This window comes from Triplophysa dalaica, chromosome 10 (genome assembly GCF_015846415.1).
Source record: "Triplophysa dalaica isolate WHDGS20190420 chromosome 10, ASM1584641v1, whole genome shotgun sequence".
Classification (NCBI taxonomy): domain Eukaryota; kingdom Metazoa; phylum Chordata; class Actinopteri; order Cypriniformes; family Nemacheilidae; genus Triplophysa; species Triplophysa dalaica.
This window is the reverse complement of record NC_079551.1, coordinates 8,314,222-8,334,760: the sequence shown is the minus strand read 5'-3', so window position 1 is coordinate 8,334,760 and position 20,539 is coordinate 8,314,222. Positions and strand designations below refer to the sequence as shown.

Below are 20,539 nucleotides of genomic sequence, written 5' to 3'. Positions count from 1 at the left end.
CAAAGTCTATTTTAGAGTAATGGCTCCCTCTAACGTTCATTTTTGGTAACTACGATGGTTAAAATTTTGACTCAGTCATGTATTTTTATTGTTGGTTCTTAAAACTCATAATAATTTATATCCATATAGAAACTACAACCGTTTCTACATGACACCTCTCCCCATCTTTTCTATTTCTATTTATTCAATCCATGCAAATTGAAAGTCAAATAATCCATCGCTTGGCTTCCAGTCTAAAGCCCACAGCTTACTCACATAGCAACTGCTTTAAAAGCGGAAGCACTGCGATCTCAAAACAGATGTGCTCCGATACAACAAAGAATATCAATATAATTCTCCAAGTATCCAGCTATCTTTCTCTTTTAGTTCATGTCACTCTGTCATTTCAAACCGTATAAGTACAGACAAAACCAAGAATTGTTCACGCACACCTGTATGAGAGTCTCTGTGATGCGTCCAGTAGAGCAACGTTGGACACCAAGGTAAATAAATAGGGAGCAGGTGAATGATGAACAATGCATGGGTAGAAACCAATCAAGCCTTCGGGTGTGGATGAAGGATGCATCGAGGAAAAATAGGACAGAAGACCAACATCATTTACTTCAGCCGGCCTGACTGCCCAGTGAGGGGTGTGAGAGGAGCAACGGTGCGAGTATGTGCTTGTCTTCACCTTTGACAACTCCATCAGTCTCATGGAGGTCTAAGAAAAGAGCCGTGCTGTCCTTGTGACTATATTTGCACATTTAAGCTGACAAATTGCATTACATGAGAGCAGATTCAGACACAATATAAGATCTTAAGGTAGACATATTTAGTTTGTCTTAAATGATCGTGTCTACTCTTAACAACGTCTAGAAGAAAAACACATAACGTGGCGATTCAATGTATAGGGCAAGCGTGGCGTTACAACACAAGATTCTGAACCGAAGGTGATGGGCTATGGAGACCACACACAACTCGGACAAATTAGCCTGGAATGTCAAAGGAAGTGTTTAGTTTTCAGCTTCACTTTCAATTAAGTTGATGCTCGGGCCGTGCGTCTGATCCCTCCCTCCACCCGTGAATACGGCCCATCACCCTCTCTCGTCTGCTACCCGAGCCCTCTCCGTATCTAATTCACTTCATTGCAGCATTAAATGGATGTGCCCTCATGAACGAGCGGGTCAGCACTTATTTCCGCACGACTTTAATGAGAAGCACATTGCTCGGACTCTTTCTATAGCAAAACTTCCCCTCCCTCCCAAAGTTACCCCTACTCTCAATAGATATGCAGCTGATCCTTATCCAAAGTCAGGAGACGAAAGAAAACAAATGAATCTATCTAGTCAACATTTTATGTTGATATTGATAGATATTGATGTCAATCGCTGCTAGAGATGAGGCGATACACAATATTGGATTTTCGATACTATGACTGTGTGAAAATATTTTGAGCGGATTTATTAAAAAAATATTGTTATTCTGTGAAATTTGTTATTTTGTTAAAGAATAGCTAAATAAATTAAATTAATAATAAATAATACAATTAAATATAACTTTCTAACTAAAATTAAATTCAATAACCAAAACAACCAAAAATAAAATGAACTGAAATAGATAGAACTATAAATGTATTTAATTTAATTTTAATAGGTTTTTTTTAAATAATAAATAAATATAATAAAATGCTACTTGGAATCCCTAATATCACTGGTTACCGAACCAACATGCCCTAGCAAAATAGTCAAAATTGATATCTTTTAATTTGATGTCATTCAGTTTGATAGGAATTTATTTTACAGGCATTTATATACAAACGTGCAACTATACTTGTTCATCATACTATAAACAAGATTAAGGATTATCAATCATGGCACTAATGATGGATTGTCACTACTAGATGTGTGAATGGCCCCCAAGATTACAAGACCTCCAAAGATCTAGTAATATAAAAAAAAAATCACAGTCCCATTTGGCACTGAATCCATCCCCAGCGAGAAAATGCAAGTATTCAGACAGCCAAAAGAGGCCAAGTGTATTGCTGGAGATGTGATGACAGGGCCAGGGAGCTGGTGAAGGATGTAGCACATCTGACTGGCGCTCCAACACCATCTGTCAGCCTGGCAAAATCACTCCTAAGCAGGTTACAGCTATGGCTTCACGCAAGCTTTCGCTGCCTCTTATGAACATGCTTACCGACTCGGTAGAGGGCAGAGTGGATACGGAAGGACAAGCATGGATCAAGATGCACAAGATTACAGAATCAAGATGTGACATTTAAGGGATAGTTCACCTAAAATAAAATTCTGTTATCACTTATTTATCCTCATGTCATTTAAAATCTGTATATGACTTGTGTATATGTGAAACACAAAAGAAGATATTTTGAAAAATGTGACGGTGGATTTGTGACCATACAACAGAAGTTAATGGGGTCCAATGTTGCTTGGTTACCAACATTCTTCAAAATATCTTCTTTATTGTTCTGCAGAAGAAAGTCATACAAGTTTGAAATTAATTGAAAGTGAGTAAATGATGACAGAATTTTCATTTTTGGGTGCACTGTCCCTTTAAGTAATAAAACCTGTTGACATGCAAGACCAGGTTTTTGGCCTGCACAAGCAGCTAATCACATGACCACAATTTTGAAAAATATGGATTTTGGTAGAAATTGAGATTTTCAAAAAAAAAAAAACATTGCCCTCGTTTCACGATCCCAATGTTCCAAGTTGTAATAAAACATCTAAAATGATCTTCATTTGTCTACCTTTTCTGAGAGGTGCACCTTCTAATGTCTTTCCTTATACAGACTGGAAGAGCGTCCATCGGAAGCAAAGTGATGCGCATCTGAGGTTTTGGTTTTAAAACATGCAGGATTGAGAAAATAAAGTGTGGGACTGATGTTAAGAGAGTTATTAAGAGAGATAAATTGCAGGACCTGATTGATGAGAGTTATAAGAGCTCATTATTAAGAGCTTTCATCAAAAAGAAAGGTCAAAAAGGAGATACAAGCAATACAAAAGTATTCCTGACGATATCTTAATGTATTATGAAGCGAATTGATCGGTCTCTAAAATAATTATTAAATATCATCTGTAAACTACAGCTTCCTATTATCAATCGCAATTGATTCTGGATGGCCAAACGAATCCAGTTTTCAGACGCTCAAGAGTAGACACCTAAGACCGTCCCCATGGAAAAAAACTCACATAAATTACCTATTTTTGATTCAAAACAGCGAATTTCGTCGAAAAGCAAAAAGTTTGTAGGTATAAAGACACAACTCTGGCTGTTGGTAACATACAAAGACTCCAAAAATTACTAATTAATTGATTATAGGGATGCACAATAAATTATCGGCCATATCGATATCGGCCGATAAATGGCCATTTTTATGTAATCGGTATCGGCCAATAATAAAATTGATGCCAATATATAAAAGCCGATAAATCTTAAATCATTTCCTCTGGTTAAACTAATTCATCTGCATGCTGCTCACAGTTCAAATACAGCACAGTAATGTCTTTCTGTCATGATTATTCACTTTCTGCTATTAGCAAAACATTGTTGATGTTGGTTACAGTATGTAGAGACAGTATTTATGAATGTGTAAATTTTAGGAACCAAAGCAGATTTATTAAATCAGACTGCTGTCTGAATGCTTTCTGTCTTAAGACCTGTTTGACATGTGGCTATTGAAAACATTTTTCTGGAAAAACATCTATAATATGTTTATCAAATATAGCAGAAAAGTTTGAAGGTTAAAGAATCGTTAACTAGTGTAAAGTAGGCTTGGTACATGATGACAGGGGAAAAAAGAGAACTGATGGTTACCTTGTTTTCCGCCTTCAATGTTTTCAAATAAAAGCTGTTGTCCCTTTTACCTTTTGTTTTAGTCTTAGGGAATTTCATATTAATATTTAGATATTGTATATCGGCCGATATATCGGCTTCCAATGTTAAAGAATTATCGGTTTTCAACCAAAATTTACATATCAGTGCATCCCTTATTACTTATGCACAAATCATATTCACACCAAATTTAGACTGCTTGACATTTCTAAACTAGGCCTAAACAACTACTCATTACAATCCATTACCAGCCAAACAAGTACACAAAGTGAAACAGAACAAGTTTCAGCAGCGGGGTGTGAGCGTGCATTTGTAAGAACGCGTGTTTGGGGTTGAGTTAGTTTGTATGCGTGTTGGCTGATATTGGGACAGCTGGAGCCAATGGGCCATGGGAATACGCTCATCATGAATATTCAGACCCAGCCACTGGAAAAAACAACCGCCTGAGTGATGTCACATGTTTTAACAGTTGTGCAAGGCCACTTTTTGGGTCTGCAGAAGAACGGCGAGTCAAAACGAATGACATACATACTCTATACTTACTTAAAACATAAGTTACTTGTTTTTTCATCAAGCTATTGTATTGGCTCCATAGAGCACCTAGCTTGACATGAATCGCAAAAAAACTAAGTTTTCACTTTTTGACATGAAAAAGAACCATCAACCGGAAGATAAATGCTTAAACTACAAACATGAAAACATGAAATTTAATAATGCATCTCCATAAAGGGCACATCCTCTTCGGCAGATAATCTTTTCCAAGCATCTTTATCATGTTCGGGAATGTTGTACCACAAGCCCCGAAGCAAGTTTCCAAACGTTTCAGAGTTAAATCAGGTTCTAAAAACAAGTTTTCCCTTAAATCTTGCAACTGTACTACACACCATTACCAATGGGAATAAAGACAAATCCTCATTTTGCCGACCAGATGTTCCAACAGTCAGCAACAACTGTCTGCGAAACCTGCCGTTCCTCAAGAGATGCACAAAGATCACAGATGCATCATCTGTTCTCAACAACAGGAAAACATTAGCAGGATGTTAAATATTTGGAATGATCGAAATCGGTTTGGAATTCATCTGAAGTCGCGAATGTATTTTTACGTATTTAAATATTTACGTAATTGTAGCTTTACGTATGTTTCAATACAAGTTTCCAAAAAACGTTTGCACCTGAAAAATCAAGCTACATCAGTTTGTTAATTTGTTTAGCAATTTTGCTTCAATTGTATTTTCCAGTTTTCGCCACGCAGCGTTTCGGAAACTCCTCTGTCATGGAAGCGATGCAAATAGCGAAGCAGATGGGACGGATTAATCAGCCGATGTATGTTTAAGACGAAAGGTATTTATTTGCGTGAGTGGCCAGCGGCCAGTATTAAAGGCCCAAAAAAAGGGACAGCGCGGCCGTTCGTTTTTTCAGAGATCGAGATTTTCGCAAGCTAGGAGCTATCAAGTTGCAACGCAAAGTGGTTTCGGGGAATTATAAATAAATACGAGTCAAATAGGCGATCTGGAGCAGAGGAAAGCTCATTGTTTACCGGCTGCTCTGGGGACCTGAAACGGACCCTTCGAATAAATAAATACAACCGCTACAGGAAGTTCAGCTGCTTCCCCTCAGGTCCAGTTTAGTTTTATTAGCTACAGTCCTGTAAATATACCAAACAATGACTGGCTCCCCTGCTCTCTCTCTCGGTTGTGCACGTGTGCTTGCCCCACCATGAGCTCAAGCCTGTAGATATCGTAAACATCCTCTCTCTCAAAAGCTCTTCCAGACTCCCAGGTGCATCTCAAACAACAGACAACCAATCTGGTAGCAATGCGTCTTAAACAGCAATCATGTACAAAGCGCTTTCTATAACGCACGTTTGTGTCCTCTGAACATGGAGATGGAGGGAGGACAGGTGTGTCAGCGCGCCGGGACTTTTTGAAGGAGGGCACTGGGTGAACAGCTTGCTCTCTGCAGGGGTCCTACAGAAGGAGCAGGTGAAAAGCTATCCCCCTGCACCTCTTTTACAGCGTCTACCTGACACCGTGGCGAGCAAGGGGGTGGGTGGAGGAGGAAATCGACCGATGGAGTCGTGAGCAAAGACGCCATCTGGCAAAGGGCTCTGTGGCAAAGAGAGGCCATGCCATGGAAAGGTCGGGTAATAATGATGTCACATTTTATAAGGATAGGGGGCTAAAGATACAAATATCCGAGATTTTAGAAAAGAAGAAATGTAGACCTTTTTTTACTTCCCACCTTGAAGCATATAGCAGGGTGAAATGTGGGGTTAACAAGAGGATGTTACCAAATGTGGCACAATTATTTTTACCTATAAACATAAAATGCTGCACAAAAACACATACCCGTTTTCTACTATAGTTAAATTAGAATTATAGTTAAAAATAACATTCTTTACAAATTTATTCCCGCACCAGTAGGTGGTATCAAAAGCCTCCGCTCCGGATGAATATTTACAGACAGTAAGGCCAGACCATCCTCACCCACAAACCAGCTCTGACCAGAGCGAGCAAACCACTCGACCCGAAATCTCCAGCTGGAATGGATGCGGGTCCAGACTGTCATTTACAACCCTGTTAAGCCTCGCTGGGTCTCACGTTTCATTGCTCTATTATTCACCAATCCTTTTCATTCTCCTCAAACGTTTCTCCTTATGTTAACGTTGGTCACCATAACAGAGTTTAGATCCGAGTTGTAAATGTCTGGACAGAGAGGCCCATTTGTGTTGCCCTCCACAACCCTGCTCTATTCTGGGACACATAATATGGTTCATTAATGCTCCCAGTTGACCATCAGAGCTGGTCTCCCACAGACAGCTCCGGTTTCAACATCTCTCCAGTGCCGCACCTGTGCCGAGAACAGTTAGAGTGCGATTTTAAGCCACGAGGATGTTTGCAAATAGTGTGGCATTTATAGAAATTACTACGGTAATTGTAGTTTTGCAAGTCATTGTCCAGGGTTTTGATTAGTCTCTTTTCACCAGAGGAAAAGGTCCAGTGTATGAAATTTAGCCAAGTGGTGAGGTTGAGAACTGCAACAAATGGCTCGCTTCCCCCGTCCCTTTCCAAGCACTACGGTGGGTGACACAGGACTAAGATATCATCACATTTTCGCTTATTTGCTGATAGCGTATTTACAGATCGCTCTGTAGCAGTTTGTCCATATAGGGCTACTGCAGAAACAACATGACAAATTCCATGTGAGGGTTCCTGCGGTGTATGTAGATAAAACAGTCAATTCTAAGATAATAAAAACATAAGGGCAATTCCGCGAAAATGTCAACCATACCAAGTTTTTACCAGCAGTTTTTACTATGGTAACAGCACAGATTTTAACATTTGGTGGTTTAAATACCCATGTGAGATCTCACTTCAAATTTGCAAAGCATTTGTTTTATTTTTAGTGCATGATTTTTCATAGTCCGGTAAGAGCCATTTTCAGGATTGTCACATCCATAACGCTACATATTCCTCATAAATGTACACATGAAAATTCATATAAAATTACTAGTTTATGTTCTATAAAGAAGCATCCCTTTTAGATTCATTAGGTATTATTGCTTCAGGATTGTGCATTTGATTTTACAGAAATCTTAAAAAATTAATCGTCTTCCAAAAACCGCATCCTTTTTTTGTCTCGACCATAACGCATATGTAATTTGCTTTTTTTCATTTTCTTTTTCATCGATTGCCATTTTTTTATGTTTAGACTCTATCATTAAGGGTTCAGTAAAATATAAACAGATGGTTCAATATAATAGTAACAAATTCATTCTCTAAGCATTTGTATGTCACGTCCATAACGAAAAATGTCACGTTCATAACGCTGGAATTGCCCAAAACGCTTCATTATGTAAGGTCTTTATTCACTTCTGAAGACATAGTTATGTATATTATATTGCATGTCTATCAATAGATCATCTAAAAAAATGACACACTGAACCTTTAAGGTAGAAGAGTGTGAGAGCAAAAGAGGAGTAAATCTTTGACAGGGGAAGCACATTTAGACATGGGAAGATGGAAACAATTAGAGTTAAATGGGACCTGAGCGTGCCAGCGGATGGCTTGGATTTGCAGTAAGGAGGATTCCGGCCAGGCGCACTGATTGCAAGAGGATGTCTCCACTTAAGACAAAACGCCCTCACCTTCTCCCGGCCACACTGCAACATTCATAGTCTGGGATAGAGAGTCTGGCTGCCACCCAAGAGACAGATCTTGGACCAGTCTTTAACCGTTCACTTCAAACACAATTACAACTTTTTAAGGGCGATCCACTATGCTCACAATACAATCAAATGTCATAACACTAAAAAAGAAAAAAGTGAGAATTTTCAATGGCAAGTTAGCCAGTCGCTACACTGTGCCTAAACAGGTTCTGAGGTTTTTCACGTATTTGTTAAGCCTCCGCACATGAAACTCTCTCTCAAAAGGTCCGACCAGGTCCGTTCCAAATGCGGCACACTTATGAGCGCCATAACTTCAGCATATTCCATCTCTCGCCTCTTTGCCCTCCGACGTGGCCCTTCAAGACAGCAGGGGGACAGCCGGCTCCTTGCCGGCTCGTCCCTGCCAGCGGCCTCGACCGCAGGGGGGATGCGACAGAGTTCCTGGACGCATTAGGGCTACAGATGTGCTGCCAGCTTTGCCAGGGGTCACCTTGGAGAGGCCCGTGGCAGCTTGTCCCCTGGCTCCAGCTGGCTCTCGCTTTAATCTGCCCGCAGAAGGGGGGAGCAAGAGATCCAGGTTACCACTCTCAATCTCTCAAACGGGAAACGGGCACAAGACAAAATTGACGGTGATCACTTCGCTACTGTTTAGCGAAATGCACCGTCTGCCCTTGTGTCCTGCAGCAGGGATACTGGCCTCCAGAGATGCCCCCAACAGCTGTTAAGCCTCCCTAGAGTCATGGGGTCAGCAGCACCCCCTGTTGGAAGCATGTGTAACATGGTGGCAGGTTTAGGAGGGTCACGAGGGGCCCTGCACCGGGCGAACATAAGTAATGGGGTCTCCCCGCTAGAAAGGCACAGCCCTGAATCAATTTAATGAGATGGGCGGAGAGGGCGGAAAGTACAGGACATCCAGAAACTGTACTTTACATGGGTACGTAAAGAACACACTCTTCATTGTGGGACTGCAAAGCAACGACTGAGGTACTTTTGTATGTACAGTCGGTGCCTGGATACCCTTTGAAAGTAGGCCAATTCTCTCATTAACCGGCCACCAGGAGAGTTTCACAGAGGCGATTGCAGTTGTGGTCTCACAATAATCTCCTGATTTTGGTGACATCTGTCCATACAGCCTCTTGCACACAAACACATATTATGTGTCCTCTGTATGTCCTGGTTGGGTCAGCATTGCCACCCAACAAATACACTCATCTCTGATCAGTCTCTAATCTCTAATCCACTCCAGCGTTCTTAATGAATTAAGTGGCAATCTAGATTTGATCTCCTGAGATTATTTACTCATCTGATTGATTGTAAAAACAAGCCTACGTCAGATATTGTCCTCAACACTAAAATAAATGACGTTTTACAGTAATAAAACTATGAAACAAATTACAATAAAGGTGATGTTTTGTAACCATTTAAACACCCTCACCCACACAGAAAACACACGCTTTTACACAAACCTTATGTGTGCACCTCAAAAATCCAGTTCATATTTCATGCTTTCGTGCATGAATGAAGTCTAAGGCCAAACAGGGGGGATTAACCCCTTCAGATGTCAATCACTGCACCGGTTTACTGGGGAACACAATGGCCCTTCACAATCAGACCAAATTTCCTAACTTTGTATAAAACCAACAGCATGCAAAAGATTACACACATGTCCAAAGTTCATAAAGACAGATAAGGAATATGACTAGAAATATTACCACAAGAGGGAAGGACTCATTTTAATGACAAATAAAACTGTAGACAATGTATGCTTAATCTCAAGTGAGCTTTGAGTTTTTCTATGCTTTTTTTTTGTATATTCGAATTAGGGCTGTCAAACTATTATTCGCATCCAGAATAAGTTTTTTCCAGCATAAAAATTATGTTTAACACATACACATACGTGCATATATTTAAGAAAAATCAAAAAATGAATCAACAAATACAGGGCTCAACGCTAGAGCTTTTTTCTACTGGCCCTGTCGGGGAAGTGATTCCCATTTTGTCTGGCCCTGCCACAAAAAAGCATGTAATAATATCTAGTTATTGTATTTACCTATGTAATCTTAATAAATTAGGGTATGATACCATTAAAACTATTAGCCTATAACTCAAAATGTCTTATATTACAGAAGACAACTAATCAGTAAGTAATAAAATAAGATCAAGAAATCAGAGTATGTGCAATGGCAGAGATAAATGTTATAAAGGAAACATACAAATAATTAGTGCATTTCAGGTGTTTACGGTTGGTCTAATAATAGTAGTGATCAGGTGCAGGCATTAAATAATGAAAATACTTTATAGTCTTCACGTGTTTTAAATATAATATTGATTTAACCTTACTAAAGTTCTAATCTAATCAGTGAAGAGCAGTGAGTGTTATTTGTCTTAGTTCCTTGTTGTTTGATGACCGAAACTGAGACGTTTATTATGCTGCTGCCCCTTTAAGAGATGCATGAATCTAATATAATGTAACACACACGTTTTGTTTCCATATGCATTTTGCTCCCATAAGACATACAGTCACTCCATCCAGGGTGTATCCTGCCTTGATGCCCGAAGACTCCTGAGATAGGCGCAGGCTCCCCGTGACCCGAGGTAGTTCGGATAAGCGGTAGAAAATGGATGGATGGAAGACATACAGTAATTGATTACCTTTTACTAAGATACTTGGTAATATTTGCATTTTTGCATATTTTTTTGTCAATATGTATGATTAAGAGTAAGAAGACGTAAAAGAGAGCTCAATTCAGTATTTTGCGCGTTGTCTGATACGGCATACCGTCCTCAAACAACATGTGAAGACCGAATCCAGTCCACTTTTGCATCTTTTTGGAAATATTTTAAAAGGCAAATCTTAAAAACGTACAAATGATAATTGTGCATAACGATACAGCACTCTCCAGAGGATCTCTCACGCTGGCCCCAGGCCATCGGCCAGTCCTTTATGTCGAGCCCTGATATAGGCCTATAGATAGGCTACATTCTCAATTAATCGTTTGACAGCCCTAGTTAGAAAAAAACTATATTCCCTGATATCTTGTAGCTTGGCTTTTCGCCAAATAATTTTGCCCAGTACCTTGAAAATGTCATGCTTTGTCTATTTTGTATTATACACCTCATATTGTGATTGTATATAATCTAACCTACAAATATTGTACAAATATGCCTCAATAGATATCACTTTTGTCCACTACTGTATAAGTACACCTTCAACTAACTTAATGTTATTCCTTTAGAAAAAAATACCAAAAACTCGAATAGCCCGTCACAGAAAAACATTCGGTTACAGATATACAGAAATGATCTGCTATTGAAATCAGCCGTAACAGTCAGATTGATGCCAAATAAAAAATGTTAATGGACACTTGCCATTCGACTTTCATCAAACTACATGGCAAATGAGATTCAAAGAGTAAAGCACAAATATTTAACACAAAAGGCATTTTTTAAAAGATCCCTAGTGGAATGTTGAGGATACTCAGGTCACCTGTGTCACGTACTGTGGCCTACACAATAGAAGGCGTGGGTCACGGGCCGCGATCCATAGTCATAAATCAAATCGTTGAATCTTTGGAGATCACATTGTTGGATATTTTGAAGCAGGTGAGTGAGGTGGTACTGTTGAAGTGTAGAAGGGATAATAGTCCTGGATGCGATCCAGTGATACCGGCGAAGCACCGCACCCACAAATACTAGCCCCGATTCCCCCCTTCAATTGCCGACTTACACCTTTTTTTGGCAGCGAAACGTTGGGTGGCTGGAGACCAAGAGGAAAGCTATAGAGGAAGAAAAACACTTCTCACCCTCAACACACACGCACATACACACAGATACAGACGCAAATATACCCCTCCAAATACCAGATGGTGTTTTTGGAATCTGTTTCCATTTTTTTTCATGACAAAAAGACAACTCCCATGAAACACACATTCTTCATACTTGCCCGAACCGCCGCTGTGTTCACGGAAAGACGAGTATCAAGTGAGACATGACAGCAAAAACTTTATAAACAAACTGATGAGTGTGGCTTCGAGAACAAGGAAACAGACGAGAAGAAAAAAGTGTGCCAAACTGCTAAGATGAGAGAGCGTGTTGGGCGGGGGCCATAATTGGTAGATGAATGGCTTGATGCCATGGCACAATCCATACCTTGTTTAGCACTAATTTCCGCTGGTTTAAACTCCTGAGAGAAACATCCTCAAGTTAACAGAGTTGATAACAGTCCTTCTACTCTATTACATCAAACTTGTAGACAGTAAAGTGAATCGGTCCTGAAAAAGGGGTCTGAACTTGAAAAGTAAACGGATGTAGTTACATTATACAAAACTAAACACAATATTCCTAACTAAGTAAAAAGTGGCATGAACTTTGGAGGACTCAATTCCTTTTGGGATTAAAAACTTTTCTTACGTTATGGTATTCAAAAATAAAAGCTGCAATTCGTGACTGTTTGGTTAAAAGTAAGAAATTAGAGCTTGGTATTGCAAACCGATTTGGTGATTTGATTCTTATTTATGTGGTTTCGATTCAATTCGTGTATGACTTTGATTCAATTTGTTCGGTCGATAAGTTGTCAATATTAAAAATGTTAGATTTGCATACACAGAAGTTAAAAAAATACATAAATAAAAATAAAATAATGTAACCTGATTCGCAAAAGTATGATTATAATAATGATTTATAAGTTGAGATGTCAGGTACAATTTTACGTCCGTTTGATGGGATTTAACTTCAACTCACATGACATTTTTAACCAGAAGTGGCAATAAAGGGGCAAAAGTTACAGATTGCAGCTTTAATCAATACAAATATTTCGCTAAACATCAAATGTCTAACTTTCGCGTTGATGCCATTAAAAGTATTGACAAGGCATGTAAAATGAAGTATAGACAGTATCAATTACAGACACCGAGGACAACAGTACAACACAAAAGTAGAGAGAGTAAAAACTGTCTCTCTCTTCCATGCACTTCACAATAGTTTACAGATCACAGTCCTGTTAACACAGAGCTGAAAGTTCTCCAAAATGCCAAGAAAGGGAGCATCTCTTATTGTCATGCCGTAAAACGTGGCACCAGATTGGCCCAAAGACCCAGCTGTCTTGGCCAGTAGCCACGGTTCTCTAGGGAGAGAAAGTGAGGAACGAATGAGAAACAGGGACGAGGGGGGTGTCCTGCGAAGAGCAGCACTGCACACAGACCCATGCCAGAAATAGAAAGGGGTCCTTTTTCTCACATAGCGACCCTTAACCCCTCCCAGACAGCAGGGATTTCACACGCATCTCTTCCACACAATTGATCCTTTCATTCCAAAGCATAGACACAAGATCAGGAGGGGGGGAGGAAAGGTATCCAAACGTCGCACTCACAAACAAAAGTGATAGTATCAGGTCAAGTACAGATGAACGCTTTGCATGTACAAACGGTGTATGGGAAGGAATATTTGTGTCGGACTGAATAATCCGGAGCTCGCTGCATGATTAGAAAGGCCATTTGGCCTTGGCAAGGGTATAGGTGTCACATAGACGTGACAACGTGGCCACTGGGAGCAGCCATCAACCTGTCTACTGTCCTTTAATGGAGAAATGTAGCACATTATACATATAATATGCATAACACGTGGAATAAGTCGTAATGTTCAAGTTTTTTTGAGACATAAATTTGATAAAACCAGTCAACCTTCTGTAAGTGTAATTTCTCAAACTTTAGAAATCGCATTTGCGCAATAACCTGCAGCGAAAATTCACAGACTATCTATTTTTGAAAGCATTGCAAAATGGCCCGACATTTTTGATAAGACACAAAGGTTTTCAGTTAATATCTTGAACCGACTCCAAATTCAGCTTCCCTCACTTCCTCCGCTGTTTTCTTTTTCCTTTTTTTCGCATGGAGCCTCATCCAAATCTGATCCCCGTTTCTTCACATCTCTTGATAGGAAGCCAACGATACAACCACGTGCCAAGCGAAAGCTTCAGAGTATGCTCAAATTCACCTGTCAATATTGTCTGAGCCCATCATACATCACTGCGTTGATTAATTTATTCTAACACGCGTTTCACAGCTTCGGGCGCTTTTAATAAGGGTAAAAATTATAAATATAACCATGAGATAAAACAAGTAACAAAGTGAGCGCTTGGAACGGAGCATAAACCGCTAGGCTCTTGAAGCTTTTTATTGGATGCACTGATATACATCACATTGCAAAAAAGCAGAGACGCCCTGAAGCTGCGTTTTCTACAAAGACATTATACATATGAACGGATATTAGAGCTTTGGTGTAAGTCACGCAGAATGTCCCGTCGGTTAACCTGTATTTTAGAAAAGTTAAACTTTATTCTTTCAAATCAGATGCTTTGTAATGCGTACATGTCTTCATCATTGGTGACTATGCGTGATTTTGTACATAAAACAAAAACATACTCTACATTAAAGAATAAAATCTATACATAAGGGAGACTGGGGTTAGTTGTCACAAGGTCTTGAATCAACTTCATAATTTATATGCAACTATACAATTTATATAATACAACTACACGCAAAATATTTTTTGTTACTCTGTGGTTTTGTATATTATGTTCTAACATCAGGATGGGGAAAGTTGTCATATTTGTCATTGTGGAACATATATAAGTAAAACTTTTTTTGTTATTTTGTTGGTTATTTTAGCTATTTCATGAATTCTATCTTATAAATTTACTGTAATGTATTTCATAAGTTTAACCGTTTTAAATCTATATGGATTTTCAATGACAGATTTCATGTAGTGTGACAAAACACATTACAAATGTTGAGTTAAATGTGTCTTCAATAAACTTAGTGGAAATAACAGTGGAAAGTTAAACTTTGTTAAACCTTCAAACCAAAATATTTTCGACTTTATTTGACTTTGAATAAGTCAACCAGCCCCATACATCAAACGAAAAACAAAGGAAATATTTAGCTCACAAAAACGCATGCAACAGTGCCGAAATGCTCTTTTAGAGGTGCTGCGCTGTCACCCATTGACAAATTAATTCCGACTCCATCAGGCAACCCATGAGTCATTCAAGGCTGGTAATGTAAAGCACATTAACAGATTGAGAGTCGCTGTATACTCAGTGTGTGCCCAGCGCTCCCTTACTGAGCACCAGCCCCGCTCTGGAGGTCTCGACGAGTGGGATAGAAAGGCTGCTCCCTCGCTTCAGGGCTCGGCCTGGAAGTCCCTGAACAGAGACGCTGAGAAAGCATGCGGTGCTCAGGAAGTTCAAGCAGACAATTTTAATCCGCCAATTTCCTCCTCTCTAATCATTTCTCCGTAGTCCATGGTGGAGGACAAATTAGAAACATCTTCCACTCCAACATGACACACGCTCAACTACGCTGTCCAGACAACAGGCAGCAAAACGGGACGTTAAATAAAACAAGGCGTCACGATAGATTCACAAACGCCACAACAGATTTGTTTTAGTTTCGGTTATGTGCAGAAAGAAAACAGTAATATTTATTCACTTTCATTACACTTTACTGTTTAAAATAACATTTATAACTATAACATATGTAATTTATAACATTTATAATTAATGCCAATGCATCTTTATAAATTGAAATATAACATCGCCTATTGCACAGTAAGCTATTGGCATATTATTCAATTTTCATTATTATTCGTTATTATAAAAACAGAGAAGACAATTTATGGCAAAGGGTCCAGAACACATAGCAAGACCACAAACATCAAACTAATCTAACATAATTATTATTAAGGATAGTCCTATAAATGTTGAAATAAATTATAATAATCTAAACGCAATAAAAGAAACAATTGCAAAAGCATGCATCATTTATTCTCTGTCCAATGTCACTCGCCTTCGGTCACCTTAAGATGTTAATTAAAAGTGTTTGACTTAAGACGGGTAAAATCATATTACAAACAGGATGAACAAAAAGCAATACAGCTTTAAATTACATGCAATGTGTCTGAATAAAGGGCTTATGTAACCTGACAGCGCCCATCTATTTTATTTTTATTTTTAACTTCATTTTAATTTGCGGTGCTAACCCCGACATCTCTTACTATGATCTTATGCCCTCCAGCTCTCATGTGTACGAATCAACTCACACATTAGTGCCTCTTGGGGGTGTCTGCTCACAGACAAGCAGATTACACAAGTGCCAATAGTACAGAGGATAAAATCCCATTAGCCCCTCAGGTGGTAAGAGATCCCATCATAGCAAACATTAGCCCACTGGTGAGTGGACAGAACTCACGATCTGCCCCCTCAACCTCAAGCACCTTCCGAGACTGAGCGGGGTTAATTGCACAGGGAAATTTCAAACAATACTGAGATGTTAAATGGCCGAATTAAAATCACGGGTACGAACGTGGTTGTATTATCCACAAAAGGTTTTTAAAGCCTTCCTGAATTGTTAAAACGGAGAATTACGTTTGATGAGATAAACACGTTAAACCGATACAAATTTGACAACAATACAGAATTTCTTAGGTAATTTGTAGTATAATCACAATTAATGCAATCATCTTAAACCATGGACTTTAAGTCTTACATTTATTTTTTTAGTTAATAAAATACGGGGCAGCTAAATACTCGGCAGCTCATTGGATGTCCGGGTGGCTCCGAGATAATTCCTCAAATTAAAAAATCGGGTTAGCGAGGTCACATCTTTGACCCTAATAATTAATTTCTTACTAAGTAACAAGGACCACCAGGCGCCACCATAAAAAAACTATACTATGCATAAACCATAGCACTTTTTATTTTTTATTATTTTACAAATGAAAAAATGTGAACCAAATCATTTAAATTAAATATGAATTCCTTACAATTTTAAAATCTTTGATCTTTTCTCAGTTCTGTAATAATGCCACAGATTATGACCCCAGTTTTTTTAATTTAAAATCACCATATCAGGTTGTAATATATACAAATTCTAATCTTGACCACATGTTGCATTAAGAAAGTATTTGTACGGATTTTCACAACTATTTGAACTGTAAAGTAAGATACATATAATGTTTGTCCATTATCCATAATATAATTTTTTTAGAATTTGTAGAACAAAATATAATATTAAAGATAATCATCATCTAAACAGACATTAAATTAATTTTAAAATCCTAATTGCATATATTTGTATTAAATTATTGCTACAATTTTCTCATGTTTATGTTGTCATGTGCCATTTAATCCCATCCCATTTATTATTATAAAACAATATTATTAGACATCACTATAAAACACAGTACCGGCACAACAAACGTGATATTTAAAAGGTTATTTGTTATCCAAATTAGGACATTAGGAAACATCTTTGTATTGCCATATAATGCATCATTTAACCAAAATGAACAAACAAAACTCATACAAACTATCCAACAAAATTCAATTTTAAACAAAATCGCGGAAACGCAATCCGAGATCTGAAGTTTGCAGACCCTTAGACGGGGAAATAATACAGTTATTGTCCCAGTGCAACAAAACAACCTTTTATTTCAGTTCTGTGTAAAAAACGAGCTACACATCACACAGTTTGTAGTTTGTAGAAAACAGCAATTCTAATAATGAAGGTAATAATAAAGAAGCTGCTGAAGTTCAAGCCGGGCTATTGAATCATTACCTAATGAATACAAAGCGCTCCAAAAAGCCTTTCATGTACCCGCCGCGGCTCATTTGTAACTGCCTTCTACAATAGACTATTGTGAATCTTCACCCCTCCTCATCTCGCAAACCAGTCTTTTTTCCCCTCGCTGCCCCTCTCCTCATTTCTGTTAGAGCGACAGGAATGTCAAAGGTTGTCTGGCCTCGCTGACCTCAACAAGCAAGTTAATCTGCCTCGGCACAGAGTACGTCTTGTCCCAGAACACTTTGGAGTTTTTTTTCCTCTCCATGCTTTAATTGCGGCGACGGCGTGTCATAGCTGAGGAGCGGAGCTCCGTGTCTCGCACTCTTGCACCGACCGACCACACGGGCACCACAAACCTCAGTGTAAACAAGGGATTAAAAAGAATCGACGTTTCTTCCTAGTTTGGGCTCCTTCGCAAAACATCGCAGTCGCTGGGAAAAAAACGGCACGGGACGTCTCGTCTGCGGATGCGGTGTGACAGCGGGGAAGTAATGAATGAACGAGTTAGGTGAGGAAATGAACTGTCACTTGTGCGAAAGTGACAAAAGGTCTTTTGTTGTTGAGGACATATTTTGTCTGACTCGTGCGTTAAAAAGAAAACAGCATGAACTGTGTGTCATCTGACATCTTTAACAAAGTGGACAAAAGAAGCAAGCAGGTTTTAAAGACGACAAAACTAGGATATAAGAGCGGAAGAAAAACTGAGTGTCTTCTGTATTCATAAAGACAAGGAGGGAAGTTTCTCTTTAAAAAAAAAAATGGAATGAAAAAGAAGAAAAAAATATGTCTCTGCCAACTTACCATCCACCAAGTCCTGGCCGAGATGTCGTAGCAGAGCTGCCATTTGATGGAGCCTTCCGAGGTTTTCGCTGCCATTACGCTGTCAGCAAGCTTCATCTGATGCTAGCGCACTCACCGGAGATAAGACACCTAATTGAGAAAACATTTGCACTGGCATGTTGGGCAACATGTAGCCCACTCCATACCATATGGAATCATGGGTAAAAAAAAATCCTTGACAATGAACCAATCTCACGCAGACCCCGTGGCAAGGTGAGCGGCAGTCATCTGCTCACAGAGCGAGCGGTCTTTAAAAAAAAAACACACCACAATGATGAGCCCTTTTTTTCCACATCACTGAGTGCCTGAGGTCTTTTCTTTTCCTTAATTAGGGCTCGCGCTTCATCGCCGCCACAATCATCATCACCACCATCACTATTCAGTTGACTTATGCTTGTTTGAGATCTTTTTCTCTCGTTTTTTGGAGGAGTGGAGAGATTTAATAGGACAGAGTCAGGTTGCCGGAGTTTGGGGAACGGACTGATGCGCCACAGGCTATTAGCCTGAAATTTTGCTGGACAGATGGAAGTGCTTAAACACTATCATGCAATGTTTTGTTTTGGACTTCTTCCCCCCCCAGAGTTCCTTTTGCCGGAAAAGTTCTGTTTTTGGCATATTTATCTTCAAACAGTAGAGCAATGAAACATGTTTAACGGATATTGACAGGTCGCCTCTGTTATCCGTTTTATCAGCACTTCATTTTAGTTATGGATCATATATTGATTAAAGACACGGAACGTGCTTTTATTATTGACAGCAACGCTGGCGTTTTATTTTGTAAGTATAATCGATGGGTTTCTACTTCGTGATTACGCAAAACTAGCTTAAAATAAGCATTTGAGATTTTTGAGAACTTCAAAATTGTATATTTTTATTATATGTTTTACCTTATAGATTATAATTAAAGTAAATTAATACGTTTTCTGAATTATTTTAAGTTCACAAACAGACTTCTAAATAAGGAGAATACCTGAGAGGGAGAGAGTAACCATCAAACAGTTCTCCCATTGTGACGATGGCTTAGGAATTTGATTTGGGAGATATTGGGAACATTGTTGGGTAGGGAGCGGAGGAACACAGGTAACCTTAACCTGAAGCTCCGGGTTAAATGAAAGAAAGACCTCAAGAAAATGGACATCGAGAAAACTGATCTGAATATAAATTTAACACACTGAAAATTACATTAAACACAACTAGAGAATATTTAAGAAACAATTGAAAGTTTCAATTACGTTTATTTAAATGTATTAAGAACTGTCAAATACTACAAGGAACTAAAATGATGTTGTTTAAATAAATTCATAACGCATTTAATTCGCAATATGTGCTATATGTGCTATTCAAAGACATTTTAGGAAATCCATAAAAAATACCTGAGCCCCAATTTTTCTTTCATCATTGTTCCATTTACATTTGTTAATGAGTATTTTTAACTACAAGCATTTTTCTAATAAAATTTGTACTACTCCAAAGGTACCTTTGATGTAACTTTAGATTATAAGCATCGGCCAAATGCACAAAATAAAAACTCAAAATAAAATTCACGGCTTGTAAAGTCCACTGCTATAATGTTAGACTCAGTTATATAGGACAGCCGAGTCTCGCTTAGATAAGGGAGCGAACAAAACGATATGATTCTGGACACTAGCCCTGAATGGGAGCTGTGCCATACGGCCAGATAGCACTGTTTACTATATACATCTCACAGGTCATCGGGGTCCACACACAGCCAGAAACTGGACTAACACTGCGCAGGAATTACAGGAAAGCCTGTAGTAAGAAAATTCAACTATGCTATACATTTAAATGCCATTGATTTTAAAGGTTGTGGGAAATGGGTGGAATACATGTGTGTGTGTATACACACTTAATTAAACTATAAATATAAACAGATAGTTATCAAAGTTATCAGTGACAATGAAAAAATAACCCTACACATTTTTGCACGACAATTCGATTTGTTAAGAAAATTTAGAGCTATAAAAATGTGCACATATATGGCTAACTATTTATATTGATTTAAGATAATGAGGACAAAAACTGTAAATGGAGGACAGTGCAAATCCATCACCGAATGTCA

General features: G+C 38.7%; 1 protein-coding gene across 4 annotated transcripts in view; it reads right to left on the bottom strand.

Annotated features, from left to right (window-relative positions):
• nfia (nuclear factor I/A) overlaps nucleotides 1-20,030 on the bottom strand; it is a 133,047-nt gene extending 113,017 nt beyond the window's left edge. The window contains exon 1 of one of the 4 annotated variants that reach the window (XM_056759226.1): nucleotides 18,421-20,030. In XM_056759226.1, coding sequence (XP_056615204.1) covers nucleotides 18,421-18,516 — 96 coding nt within the window. In that variant the 5' untranslated portion in view covers nucleotides 18,517-20,030. The remainder of the gene's footprint in view (nucleotides 1-18,420) is intronic. The other 3 variants (XM_056759225.1, XM_056759228.1, XM_056759230.1) reach the window with 3 other exon arrangements.
• Nucleotides 20,031-20,539: the final 509 nt, after the last annotated feature.